This window comes from Canis lupus, chromosome 26 (assembly GCF_011100685.1).
Source record: "Canis lupus familiaris isolate Mischka breed German Shepherd chromosome 26, alternate assembly UU_Cfam_GSD_1.0, whole genome shotgun sequence".
NCBI lineage: Eukaryota > Metazoa > Chordata > Mammalia > Carnivora > Canidae > Canis > Canis lupus.
Window position 1 is genome coordinate 17,950,144 of NC_049247.1, and position 13,922 is coordinate 17,964,065.

General features: G+C 48.3%; 1 protein-coding gene across 4 annotated transcripts in view; it reads left to right on the forward strand.

The window, feature by feature from the left end:
* KCTD10 (potassium channel tetramerization domain containing 10) overlaps positions 1-13,922 on the forward strand; it is a 27,774-nt gene continuing 13,852 nt past the window's right edge. The window contains exons 1-2 of one of the 4 annotated variants that reach the window (XM_038575400.1): positions 1-235; positions 6,646-6,859. In XM_038575400.1, coding sequence (XP_038431328.1) covers positions 143-235; positions 6,646-6,859 — 307 coding nt within the window. In that variant the 5' untranslated portion in view covers positions 1-142. The remainder of the gene's footprint in view (positions 236-6,645; positions 6,860-13,922) is intronic. The other 3 variants (XM_038575398.1, XM_038575399.1, XM_038575397.1) reach the window with 3 other exon arrangements.

Genomic DNA, 13,922 nt, shown 5'->3' on the forward strand with positions numbered 1-13,922 from the left:
GAAGGCGCGCTCTGCGGGGCGGAAGCGCGCTGGCGCAGCGGAAGTTCCCGCCCCGGGCCCGCCTCTGCCCCCCGCTTGCGCGAGCTGGGTGTTTCCTGCCTCTCAGTCCGAGTTTGGAGACTCCTGCGTCCTCCGACTTTTCATGGTAGGGAGGGCGGTGCCCACTAACGGGGGGCTCTGGGCGGCCGCGAGAGCCCGGCAGCAGCAGAGCGGAGAGGGAAGGAGCCAAGGAGGGGTGGGTCGCGAGGAGGGGCCGTCGCGAAAAGGGAGAGGCCGATGGGGGGGGGGGGGGGGGCGGGGGGGGGGAAGGGCTGTGGTGAGTGACGGGGGCGGTGCCCCTGGCTGTTGGGGCTCGGGATAGAGCATCTGGGCTTGGGGGAGTAGATACGTGTGGGTGAGCTGGGGGGGTCTCTCGAGTCTTGAGGACCCGTTGGGTCGGTGAATGTGGAGAGAACAAAGAGGGGTTGTCGAAGATGGACTCTGGGGTGGAAAGTGAGGGTGGGAGGGCGCTGCGCAAGAGAACGGTTAGGTTTAGAGAGCGGCGTGGGATTCCTTGGGGCGAAGCGTTGGGGGGGGGGGTCTTTGGAAGTTGTGGCTGCAGCCTCTCGGTTCCGGGGAAACTGGAGAAGGAGCTTCCAGGTGCTTCTGAACACGAGGGCGTGTTTGGGGGAGAGCAGGGAAGAGATAGAGGGGAGGGATGGCGGGGGCCTGAGCTCCAGGGACCTTGGCCTCGGAGGCCAGCGCCTTCAGCCCGCGCCTTGGTCCCTCTCCAGTCACTTCCGTCCGAGCCCGAAGCGGCCACACCTAAGGAGTTCAGAACGGATCTCCGGCTGTCACCAGCGGTCGGAAGGGTTCTGCAGGCGTGTGATCCTTGAAGGGTCTGTTCCCGAAATGGCTCTTTGGCCCTGGCTGGGAATGACCAAAGTCTAGCCTAGCTCTCTTACTCCTTTGCCTCTTGGAACACTGCCGAAGACGACTTAGCCAACCTGTATCTGATTTTGCTGCATCTTATGCAAAATAAGGACCACCTGCAGGGAAGGAGGCATTAAACCAGCAGTTCTTAAACTGACCTCCAGACTGGCAGTAGCAGCTGCAGAATCACCTGGCAACTCGTTAGAAACGGCCAAATCTCCTGCCTGCCTGCCTGCCTGCCTGCCTGCCTTCTTTCCTTCCTTCCATCCATCCATTCATCCAGTTATTCATGAGAGACACAGGCAGAGGGAGAAGCTGGCTCCTCTTAGGGGAGCCACAGATCAACACAACCAGGCAGACGCTCAACCACTGAGTCACCCACGTGTCCTAGAAATGACCAGATTTTTCAAGCCTTATCACTGACCACTGAATCAGTCTGGGGGTTGGACCCCTCAATCTGTTTTAACACGCCCTGTTAATGGGAGATTAATGATTTCTTGATTTGGGCTATGTAATGAAGGGAGCCTGAGTCAGAGAAACCTTGTAGTTCTGATTCTTCATTTTTCTCCCCTAAAAAGTGGGATTGGTGACGTCTTCCTCGCTGGATCCCCTGGGAGAAATAGGCCAATAGTTTGCATGATACACAGAGGGAGGGAAAGTAATTTAGCAGAACAATTGGAAATAGCAGTAGTGGCCCCGTAAACAAATTTTGGATGCAAAATAATGCCACGGTTATGTGGCTGATTTAATGCAGTTTGGTTGAAGTGGAACAGCAGATTTTCCTGAGTTGTGGAAATGCCCTTAGTTTGGGGAAGTTTTATAATTAGCTAAAAGGCAGTGACTCTTAGATCAAGCTGGTTAAAGGAGCACCTTAGCTCTGTGACTCTTAGCTGGGACCACATCTTAGATCACCTGAAGAGCTGCCTTTTTTTTTTTTCCTTTTTTTTTTTTTTTTTAAGATTTTGTCTATTAATGAGAGACACACAGAGGGAGAAGCAGACTCTATATTGGGAGACTGACATGGGACTCCCATGTCACAACCTGAACCAAAGGCAGATGCTCAACCACTGGGCCACCCATGTGCCCCCATGAACTTCTTAAATACAGCTGAGCTGCTCCCTCCCCCTCTGATTCTGATTAATTAGCCTGGGGTGAAGCCCAGGCATTGGTACTTTTACATGCATCCAGGTGACTGTAATACAGCCAGGCTGGGACCTCTGGTCTTAAGTTTGAGGGACAGAGGGGAAACTGCACTAAGGGCCAGGTACCAAGTATTCAAACATTCATTCCCTGAAGGTTCTTATGAAGATTATGGCTTTACCTTCGTTTCACAAGGTAGGAAACAGAGACTCAAAACACTTGTTTGAACCTCACACAGGAAGTGGTGGAACTGAGACTAGCCTAGGTTCTTCAGACTTCTGATCCAACCTTCCATACACACGTCTCCCCCAACACACAATGGAGACAGTTTCCACAGAGAGCTGTATGGAAAACACCCAAGGGTGAGGGGAGTGGTGTCTTTTTCTCCTATTATACTTGCCTGAGCCTCTTTTCAAGTCAACACTTTTCTTCCTTGGGCTGATTTTTATTTTTTAAGCATGTATACAGTTGTTTCCTGTCTGTGGCTCTGAGGCTGTGAAATAGGGGCTGGCTTTTATTTATGATGCTCTGGTTTAGTTTTATGTGTGGTCAGGAATTCACTGGGCCAATAGAACAGGAGGTTGGGGGAGCTTCTTCAAGATGATGAAGTGAATAGGTGTACAGAACTATTTACAGTGGTGGGCTGCAATTTTGGCTGCATGTTGGAATCACCTAGGGGAGTTAAAAAAATTTCTGTTGCTCAAGCCATACCCCTAGATTAGCTAACATCAGAATTTACGTGAATAGGACTCTGATGTCAGGTTTTTTTGTTTTTAAGGGGAGAGCCACTGTTTAGAGTCAGCAATAGGATACTCAGGGGAGATCTAACTGGATTAAAATTTTCAGATTGAATAGAATCCATAACCAATACCTCAAGTATTAATTTTATCTTTGTTTTTTGTAACCAGTTTTGCTCTCTCCTGCCTCACCTCCCCAACCCCATTAATGATGAAATCAAAACTTTGAAACAAGTGAAAAAAAAGCAGGATCCTGGTAGCAGTGGCTGAGGAGTCTTCTGTAGAGAGATGTGCTGGGGAGACTTAGTGTCTGCTGCTTTGTGTCCTTAGCTCAGTGCAATACGGGCTCAGAGACATGAACAGTCAGACTACCTTTCAACCAAAGACCATTCCCAGTATTGACCTTTAGAAGGGTGGGCTCCAGAAAGGTTCAGAGCTTTCTTTGCCTATTCTGGAGTCTCAAGCTAGATCAAGATGGTTTCTGCTTTATCTCTTAGCGATTCTGGTGGGTGTCTGTAGAGTTGGAAATGGTCTTCAGAGAAAAGATAATTGGAGACTTTGAGAGCATTCTTGAATAATCATAACGTGAGTCTTTGCTGCTGTAAGCCAGAAGCCATGCTGAGTACTCTGTGGCATCCCTCAGAGCAGTCCTGAGAGGGAGACACTGCTGTTGTCCCCCTAGACAGGGCTAGACTCAGATGATTTGCCTAGATTCCCACAACTGGTCAGTCAATGGCAGGACTGGGCACTTAAACTCAGATCTGACTTGCAAACCTAAACTCTTAGCCACACATTGCTGCCCATCTCTTTTCAAAGCTTGTTTTGTACTTGATGAAGAAGGAGGGATGGGGCACTCCTTTCTCAATTTATGTATTCCAGCTCTGTATATCTCAAGTACGAATGTTGGGAAAATGATGGGCTCAAGCCCAGACAGGACCTGCCCATGTCCTTGCTCTGTCACTGACCCACCTCCAGTGCCAGTGCACTTTGGGAACAACTCTGGGATGTGCTATCCAAATCTACAAGCCAGGGACGCCTGGGTAGCTTAGTGGTTTGGCACCTGCCTCCGGCCCAGGGTGTAATCCTGGAGACCCGGGATCGAGTCCTGCATTGGGCTCCTGCGTAGAGCCTGCTTCTCTCTCTATGTCTCTGCCTCTCTCTCTCTCTCTCTCTCTCTCTCTCTCTCTCTCTGTCTCTCATGAGTAAATAAATAAAAATCTTTTAAAAAACAACAACAACAAAAAACCCACAAATCTACAAGCTGGAAATAACGATGGCGGTGTTCTAGCATTGTTTGGATTTTAAATGTTGTATGTGGTCGTAGAGATGATGGTGCCTTCTGTGAAGAGGGCATCCAGGGGCTTTCTGGAACCATGAAAATGTTCTCTATTTTGATTAGAGTGGTGGTTACACGGATGCATATACTGGCCAAAACTCCTCAAATTGTGCACTTTGTGCATATACTCTGTTGCATGCAAGTTAACTTTAAAAAGGTATTGGAAAGTAAAAGTACATTGGAGTATACTTCATGCCTTTTTTGTTTCATAGGTGCCTTACAAAATGCTAGACCATTTCCCAAAACACGTATTTTTGTGTAAATTTAGATCTGAAAGGGTGCTTTAAAAAGTATTTACATTTTGGAGCAGTTTTCCCTAACTGAAAAACCCCCAAGCCTCACACCTGTAAGCCTTCACGTTCCTCCCCTTCCCTAGGTATTTAAAGTTTTGAGAAACTCTTTCTTCTCTCCAGCTACTTCTGTCATCCCATGGACAGAGTATTTCTGGGGCAGGGGGATGATTGGTGATAATCATTAGTGCAGGGTTTCTGGGGACTGATTTCAAAGGAACACTGGAAGGGAGGGGGCACTGCTTTTTTATTACACCTTCTATTTCTGGCATTCGGTCACAGCCCAGGTGAGTTAAGCTTGAGCTTTTGAAAAATGTACCTTCTTGGGATATAGTCACTTGATGAAGCAAGAACACTGTTTTGAGAAAATACTTTTCTTTCCAGGAGCCCATTCTTCCTGTGCCATCCTGCAGGGCCCTGACATGAGTCCCCTAGTGGATGATTTCCAGGCGGCTCTTTTGGGTGGATGAAGATCGAGAGGAGGGTTGGCTCTTGCCTCTATTACCGAACGATGGACAGCATTAGTCCCTTCGCCCATTGAAAAATAACTTTTGTGTTTACCCGTTATAAATGTAATACATATTAATTGTGGGATATCCAAGCAAGATAGGCGTAGAGAATTTAAAAAACAATCCTTGGGGTGCCTGTATGGCTCAGGTGATTGGGTGTCTGCCCTAGGCTCCTCCAGAGCCCATGTTGCCCTCCCTGCTCAGTGGGGAGCCTGCTATTCCCTCTCCCTCTGCTCTATCCCTCGCTCGTGCTCTCTCTTGCTGTCTCAGATAAATTTTTAAAAATATTTTTAAAAAAATCTTTAAAAAAGAAATCCTTTCTCAGGGTCAGGGTATAGTTTTTTAAAGTTGTGTGCTGTCAAAACCTGCAGGAGCATGCTGATAGTCAAAGTTGGGTTTATTTCCTTGTGACAATGAGGGAGAACCCTGGGGGATCTCAGAGGGATTGGGGCTTGCCTTGTATGATTTTGGGGAGGATTCAGGGAAGTGAGGTTTTGCACTGTACTGAATGCTGTCAGGAAGAAGGGTTAATTCTGTGATTGGGTCTCGTAATTCCTATGTTGAAAGTGGGGAGAATGGAATGGGGCTAAAGCTCTAACTTAAAGAAGCGACAGTGAGTCAAATTGGTCAGGATATGGTGATGTTTGGGCAATGTTCTTGTTTTAGTCTGTACTCAGACATAATTATGGAGTAGTCCTGTTTATGTCTTGATCCATCAGGCACTGAGTAGCCTTGGCAGATGGTGACGTGCTATATGAATCGTCTGTGTTCAGTGGTAAACATACAGCCCCGAAAAGAGTGCCAGGCCACGTCCCTAGCTGTCAGGGGGCTGCTACCTCTGTACAACTCTGCCTGAGTTGTAAAGAATCAGCCCACTTCTGGGACATCTTCTCCAGCCATAGAATTTTACCTATAAAAGAAACATTCTCTTTGAGTACATAGGTACCAGCTACCAATCTCCTTTCCTAAGCCTGCTTAAGTCAGATAATATGTCCATTGCTTTGTGATGGACACAGAACTGGCAGTGCCATTAAGGAGACTGTCCTCAGATCTTGCTGTTTTGGGTGGCACTAGTACAGGAAGTCTATAATTTTGCAGTAAATTGCTTCCAAGGGTTTTTAATGTCTGTCATGTAGTCCTGAGAAACCTCCCCCTACCCCTACAGGAAGGATTAGGAGTGGTAGTTGGGATCCCACTCAATTTATATAAAAGTTTATTTCATCTGGAATTCAGCTGGTGAGTGGTGCATGACAAGGAAACTGAGAGAGACCCGGGCAGTGCTTTAAGCTGCTTTAGGATGCATCCAGGTGTTCGCTTATGTGTGGAACATGCAGAAGGGAAGTCCTCACAGCACAAGAGTTAGTGGTAAACTTGTGCTTGCAGGGTCAGCAGGTGAGGTCAGCATATGAGGCTATCTGGGTGGGTTTGGGGCAGCCAATACCCAGTTCCCACCAGTTGTGGGCACCCTGGTGGCCTAGTTGACCTCTGATGTTCAGAGAAGCCAGGTTTTGGGCTTTTGTTTTGTTTTGTTTTTTGGGGGTTTTGTGTGTGTGTGAACTCTTCTTGTGTTGTCAACCTTGGCAGCCATCTATAAGTTTTAAATGCGGTATATACTTGTGCCAGGCAAAACACATCTGGAGGCCAGATTCAGCCCACAGGCTAAAAGGTAAAGCAGGCCTGGTGCTGTGACCCTGGTGACCCTGTGTCTTCTCCACTGGCAGGAAGAGATGTCAGGAGAAAGTGTGGTGAGCTCAGCGGTGCCAGCGGCTGCTACCCGCACCACTTCCTTCAAGGGCACGAGTCCCAGCTCCAAGTACGTAAAGCTGAATGTGGGCGGGGCCCTCTACTACACCACCATGCAGACACTGACCAAGCAGGACACCATGCTGAAAGCCATGTTCAGCGGGCGCATGGAAGTACTCACTGACAGTGAAGGTAAGGTTACCCTCCAGGCTCTGAGGATGCGTTTGTGGTTGAGGACTTCCTTCTAGTTCCAGAAGGCCAACATTACATGAGCAATTGTCCACATACGTACAGATTTCCTGAGAAAATGTGCTCTCAGGGAGCCTTCAGAGTGAGGAACTGGGATACCAGATCCAAATGAGGGGATATCGTAAAGGAGGGTTTCCCTGATAGAGTGACATAAAGGCCGAGACGTGAAGAGGAGTTGAAGTTACCTGGGTGGGGACTCATAGTCTTGACTTATTTATTATTTTTTTAAAGATAGATAGATAGATTTATAGATTTATTGATTTATTTATTATCGACATAGAGAGGCAGAGACACAGGCAGAGGGAGAAGCAGGCTCCATGCCAGGAGCCCGACGTGGGACTCCAGGATCGCGCCCTGGGCCAAAGGCAGGCGCTAAAGCGCTGAGCCACCCAGGGATCCCCTCATAGTCTTGACTTAGTTGTCAATTTGCCCTGGGACTTTGAGGAAGTCACTTGCCCATTCCTCTGGGCCTCAGCTCTGTGAAGTGGTGGCTGGACTAGCTGCCCTGGTTGGTCTCCTGCCAGTTCTCAGTGATGGTTCTGTGACTTTGGAGTGAAATAAGAGAGAGAAACAGACAGACAGACATGAATGTTTTCTCTTGTCCTCTCGGGATGGTGACCTGACAAAAGCTCACAGAGCTGGACTTAAGTCTCAACTTCCTGTGTGGTAGCTGGTGCTCCTAATGAGGTGAGATTGGTACAGGGATACCCACCTCATGGGGCTGTTAGTGTAGGATTCGATACACGTACATTTAGTGCATGTTTCTTTCCGTTTTCTTCTGGGAAGTCACGTTTGTGAAAGGCAAAGAATTTTTTTAAATGATCTTACCGTAACTGCTTTCTACCCACCTGGAATAATCTGAGAGCACTTGGCAAGGGGGACATTCTTGCCTGGCTGGGTTGACAGGGCAGGTCATGTGAGGTTTAAAGATGGCACCATCCTTTACTACTTTGGCCTGCGATTGCTTAAGACCTGGCCAGATCACAGCCTGGCTGCACCCTGCCTTACCTGTTTCTGAGGTTGACTGTCGTGCTAATGCCTCTGCCTTCCATGTGACGTTGGTTCCTGGAAAGGTGGGCGAGTTTTGACACAAGCAGGTGGGATTGCAGACCTAAAGCCTGAGCTGTGCACTAGTTAGGGTGTTTCCCTCGGCGTCCTTGACAAGACCTGGCTGTGGGGCTTGAGGTTCTGCTTCCCTGGGCTTCCTGAGAACTTGGATTTCTGGCCAAACATCAGATAAATGAGGTTTGTGCCCCAGCGCTTCCTTCTGTGTGTCTCACCCAGAAAGCAGAGTGTTTTATGAGTGGGAGGATCCCCGTTGCAGAGCCACACCCAGCATAGCTGAGGAGTATTTGTAGAGACGGAGACAATAGTGCCCCAGATGCAGAAGGAAACAGACCTTATCTGAGAACCCAGGATTGTTGTAGCTTTTCTTCAGCCCTACCCAGTCTCTGGTGGGGCTTAGGAAAAGCGGCGGAGTCCCTTTGGAAGCAAAGTTGGAGCCTCATCTCCTTGAAGCCCTTGCTGGCTTGATGCCATACCGAGGAAGAGCTGGTCCTCAATCTCTTCCGCCCCCTAGTGGAAGGACACAGGGATGGTACCAGGGGTCCTGCTTGGGCTTCTGAACAGCTACTGGAGGTTGTCCTGTTCCCAGTGGTGCCGCCAGGACCCCTGGACCCCTGGTACCGCCAGGGAAGAAAGGCTGTCTTTGGCACTCTGACCTTGGCCGTTTTCACAGGGCTCCGCTAGAGCCCCAGCCTGTCGTGAAAAGCTCACCATGCTGCATTTTATGAGTGGTTTTTACCCTTCATTTTGACCCTACTAGGGGTGGTACTGTTGCTACCTTTCAGTAAGTGAAAGATCCTTTTTGAAAGCTGGTGGGGGATGGGGGGAAGCAGCTACTGAGCCCAGGGCTTAGTGGCTCTTACTCTGGGCAGGCCTTGGTTCTCCAAGGGCTCAGCCCCCAGGTCATGTTGCCTGAGTGCATCAGCCTTATGGGTCAACTGCCAGCTTTGTGTCTGGTCTTCCAGCCCATACTGTGCCAGGCAGCCCGATCCCATTGGCCCATGGTGAGTATGCCGCACAGCCTGACCTGGTGGCCTGAGTGCTCTCTCACATACACCCTCAGATCTACAAATTAGTGTAAATGTCCTGCTTGTCACAGCTGCACCCTGGGCTTTACTGTGCTCTGCAGTGATGTTTGCCACAAACGGGCCAGAATAGCAAGTGCACCTCCACGAGGCAAGCGGATACAGCAATGGGAGAACCTGGCTTGGGGGCTGAGCTCTTGGAGAACCAAGGCTCCTGTCCCATTACCAGTAAGTGATAAATGAGTCTAAATTAAATGCCACATACTCTTAGCTGTAACTATTACCCTGGGCCAGAGCCGGGGCCCCAAACCCACTTACTGTCAACTTCCCTGCTCACAGATTGGACACACACAGTACAAAAGGCAAACAGGCAGGAGGGCATGGAGCAGAAGAGAATCTGCCACCCACCCTGGGCCCCAGACCTCACCCCAGAAGCAGTGGATTTCTCGGGCATCCTTCAGGGATTTCTAACAGCTCAGTTTATCACTGTTCTTAATGGGAGTGCCTGGCAGTTAGAAGACTTGGGAGACTTCGGTCTGTGGGGACTGCTCACTCCTGCTGCGGCCTGTCTGGTGGAGTGTCAAGGTGGAGGGAGGGGCGCTATGGGGGTGCTGGAGAAGCAAGCAGATCTTAGCAGTGTCTTGGGGAGAAGTGGCCCATTTGGCCTTGGGGATGAGTCTCTACACTTGTACCTTACTCCTGAAGGATGACTTTTCTAGGGAGTCCTTTCGTGGACTTCCCCACCCCGCCGCCCCCCGAAAGGTGCAGTCCCTATAATACTGGAATTTTTGCCTGATTCCTTGTCGCATGGATTGAGGAGGCACCTTCCCTAATAAGAGTTTTGCCTCAGTACTCACCTGTAGTTGCCTGTTTCATCCCTACTCTTTGGTACAGTGCTTTTCCACCCCCCACTCTCCGTTTCTGGTCTCTTGCTAATGTTTCTGGAATGAGGGAGTATGAGTGAACCAGATTAAAGAAGAGAGTCACTGATCTTATTATCAGCACACATTCCCTTGAAATCCAGTGGGGAAGTCAGTGTAGTATGTGAGAAACTGTAGTACCTGGTGGTTTCCCCAAGATCTCCATACTTCCTGCTTAAATCGGAATGCACTCTTCTGTAAAATTCTGAATACATTGGGAGCTTTTAAAATGTGATGAATAAAACAAACTCCCTTGTGCCCCTGTTGTGAAATGTTGGGGCTGGGAGCGAATGGTCAAAAAGAATTCTTGGGGCATCTTTGGTGCAAAAAAGGTGGCTTTTTTTTTTTTTTTTTTAATGATAGTCACAGAGAGAGAGAGAGAGGCAGAGACATAGGCAGAGGGAGAAGCAGGCTCCATGTACCGGGAGCCCGACGTGGGATTCGATCCCGGGTCTCCAGGATCGCACCCTGGGCCAAAGGCAGGTGCCAAACCGCTGCGCCACCCAGGGATCCCAAGGTGGCTTTTATTAAAGCCACAGGGACAGGACCCCAGGGGCAGAAAGAGCTGCTCCAGGGTTGTGAGGAGTAGCTGGTTATCTACTTTCAAGTTTGGAGGGGTTAGGGGTAGCAGAAGTCTCTAAGGAATTTGGAAGCAAGATTTCCAGGACCTTGAGGAGCTAGCTGCTGTTAAGGTCATTTACTACTATCTGCTTAACCCTTAGTCATGAGACTCTTCAGGTATCTTTCAGTGGGCCTTATGTTTGGAGGATGACTGCCCACATATAATGGGGGAGGGGGAAGGAAGGAGAGGGGTAGAGATAAAGCAACTTTCCAAAGGGATTTTTATATGTTAAAGATGATCCTGGAGGTCAGGCTAATGTCAAGTTGCTTATTGTCCCTAGCAAAGTATTAATAGAGAAGCAGTTGAGTTCCTGGAGGAAGGTCACTGCCTGTCTCAGGTCAGCTTGTCAATGAGTTGAAAGTTGTAAAGAGATTTCATTTTTTTCTGCATTTCTTTTGCCTTTGTTCTCCACATCACCCCCACTCAGACAAGGAATAAAATGCTACCTGGGCTGATGGCGCCTCTCTTTACATTCTTTGCCTCTCTCCCTTCCAGAAGTTAACCACTTGCCTGACCTTGGGGGTCACCAAGTGAATTTCAATGTCCATGGTGTAATGACTCAGTTGGAATTTCAAGATTGATGCCTGGCTTCTCCCCAACACTCTCACCTCCCAGAAAGCTAGCTCTAAGGGGCATTAGGACTTTCAGGAGCTCTGCAGGAGACTCTAATGTGTGTCCAGTGGTGAAAACCGCTGATTTGAATCTGCCAGTGAATTACTTTTGCTATACTGTTTCTGCCCCTAAACAATGTGTCATTGGTGTGTTTTCCAACATTGTGTAAATGATGTAACATTGTCATCTCTTTGCTTTCACAGCTTTATGCTTGTGAGATGGAATCATCTAGGTCAAACATTCCTGCTAAGTGTTCCATTCTGGGAATATACTGTAGTTTATGGATCTATATTCTGGTGATGGTTGTTTAGATTGCTTCCAGTGTTCACTGTTTGGAATATTACCTTTCTTGAGCACTCTCCGGGATATATGAGCTTCTCTATGGCAGAGAGTCTGGGAGTCTGGGAGTTATTCCCAGGAGAGGATTCCAGGATGACATCCGTGGCTTGGTTAGTATTAGCTGTTGTCCCTGTTTATGCTCCCCACATGGTCTGAATTTGTGCCAACACTGGGCACTGACAAACTTTCTGATTATTGCCAATCTGATGGTTATGATCTAGTACTCTGTGGTTTTATTTAACATTTCCTAATTTCTAGTGTGTTAAGTATCTTCTTGTCATTTGTGTTTCATCATAGAGCTGCGTGATTGCATCTTATTTACACATTTTCCTGTTTTCCTTTATCATCTTCTTGCTTTATAAAAGTATATATTCTGGATCCATTTCTTGTGATTTTATGTTGTAAATATTTTCTCCCAGTCTGACTTGTTAAAGCTTTTTTAATGGTATTTTTTTAATACCTTAAAGTTTTTACATTGTTTATTTTTTACATTTAGGTCTTTGATCTACCTCATTGGTGCTCAACCAGGGATGATTTTGACCTCCAGGAGACGTTTGGCAATGTCCAGAGACATTTCTGGTTGTCACGGTTTGGGGGTGGGAATGCTGCAGGCCCCTAGTGGGTAGTGGCCAGGGATGCTGCTAAATACCACACAATGCACTGGATAGGCCCTACGTAACAAAGAATGATCTGGTTCAAAATGTCAGTAGTGCCGAGGCTGAGAAGCCCTGCCCCAGAGATTCTGATTCTCTGGAATCAAAATGAGGCAGTTTCCTAGAATTGAATTTGTAACAAGCACCTCTGGTGACTTACGAACAGAAATAGAGGATAAAAATCTTGGGATGCTAAAGAGAGGTCCATGAAGCCCCTGCTGCCCTGTCCATGGAAGTGGAGGCAGGGAAAGGGGCTGGGAGAGGGCAAGCCTTGTGGCCCAGTCCCCTGTCCCTGAGAGAAGCCTTCTCTGGGGTACCCTGAAAGCCACTCAGGCTCTCCTGAGGGCTGGAATGTGCCCCTTCTGGACACTGCCGCCACTCTGTTCTCCACTGATGATGAAGAGATGTGGGAAGGGCTCATTATCAAAGACCTCATTTGAGTGCTGCCAATAAACCTTAGGAGTTATGCTGTGTGTCCCGTACATTCTCTCATCATGCCTTTGTGCCAGCCCTCAGGGGTATGAGTTTTAGGAGAGGAAACTGGTGGACAGAGAGGTTTGGTGCAGCACCCATGTCATCCAGCAAGAAAGCAGCAGAACTGGATTTCTAATATAGGCCCTTGCTCTTAACCACTGGGTTGTGTGGCACCTCCCAGACCATTCCAGAGCCTCCAGGGCTGTGCCTGCCTCTTATGCTCTTCAGCCTTGCCAATGGGCCACCAGACACCAGGCTGCCCTGACTTGTGTAGACTTCTGAAAAAGCCTGCATGCTCCGTGGCAGTGGGACAGGCTCTCCACAAGCAAGGAGCGGCTTAACTTCCATTTGCTTTCCTACATGCTAGGCGTTTGAGCTGTTTCAAAGGGGTCGATTCCGGCTTTGAAAGCAACTGAAATATTTTAAAATCAGAATGCTAATTGAAACCTCCTGGCGAGCCCGCCGGCTCCTTTGCCCTTATTTGTCTAAAATATGATTCCTTCACCGCAAGCATTTCCTGACAGCATTCTTGAGCTGGAGCCCAATGTCACGGTCTGCCTATTCGTTTATGGAAACTCTGGACTGTCACTTGGATAATTGATTTCAGGGGCTCCTGCTCTTTCTGAGCAGCTAATTTATCCATGCATCAAAGGTGGAACATGGACATTTTCTTCCCCGGGTTGCTGAGTTAAATTAAGGTTGCCATTCCTCTGAAGACTGAGGCTCTACTCGTCTTCTCAGTTCTGGTGGAAGGAGCTTTCCTGTGAATTTCTTACTTGCTTTTTGTGGTCCAGTTCTGCCTTTCCAACTTTCCAGGTTCAGTGGTCCCTGAACCTCTCTGAGGCTCTGTTATCTGTGGACGGTGCAGGGGACTGAGCCTCCTTCTAAAAGAATAGTTGGGAAGATATTATGGTCCTTCCACACCTTGTCCACTCATTGGAAGAAAAGTACTTGATCCAGGGTAGCAGAAAGGTCGCAAAATGCTGGTCTGTATGCCCAGGGTGCCCTGCAGATGGGTTTTCTTTGGCCTAGAATGGATTGATGACCTCTTGGTTTACCACTGTTTAAAAATCAGGAGGTTTCCCGGAGAAATCTGCATTTCTGGCTTCTCTTTGGAATATCAAAATCTCATGCAGCCCTAGGCCCACATTCCTGCCCAGCAGTTCTTGGCTGAATTGAGAAGAGCCTCTCCATCTCCTATCTCCCAGGAGCAGGGCACGTGCTCTCTCTAGTCAGCCTCTGGGCCCAGACCCATCTATACTCATTTATGTTGCTTGCTAAGGACCCCTTTGGGCA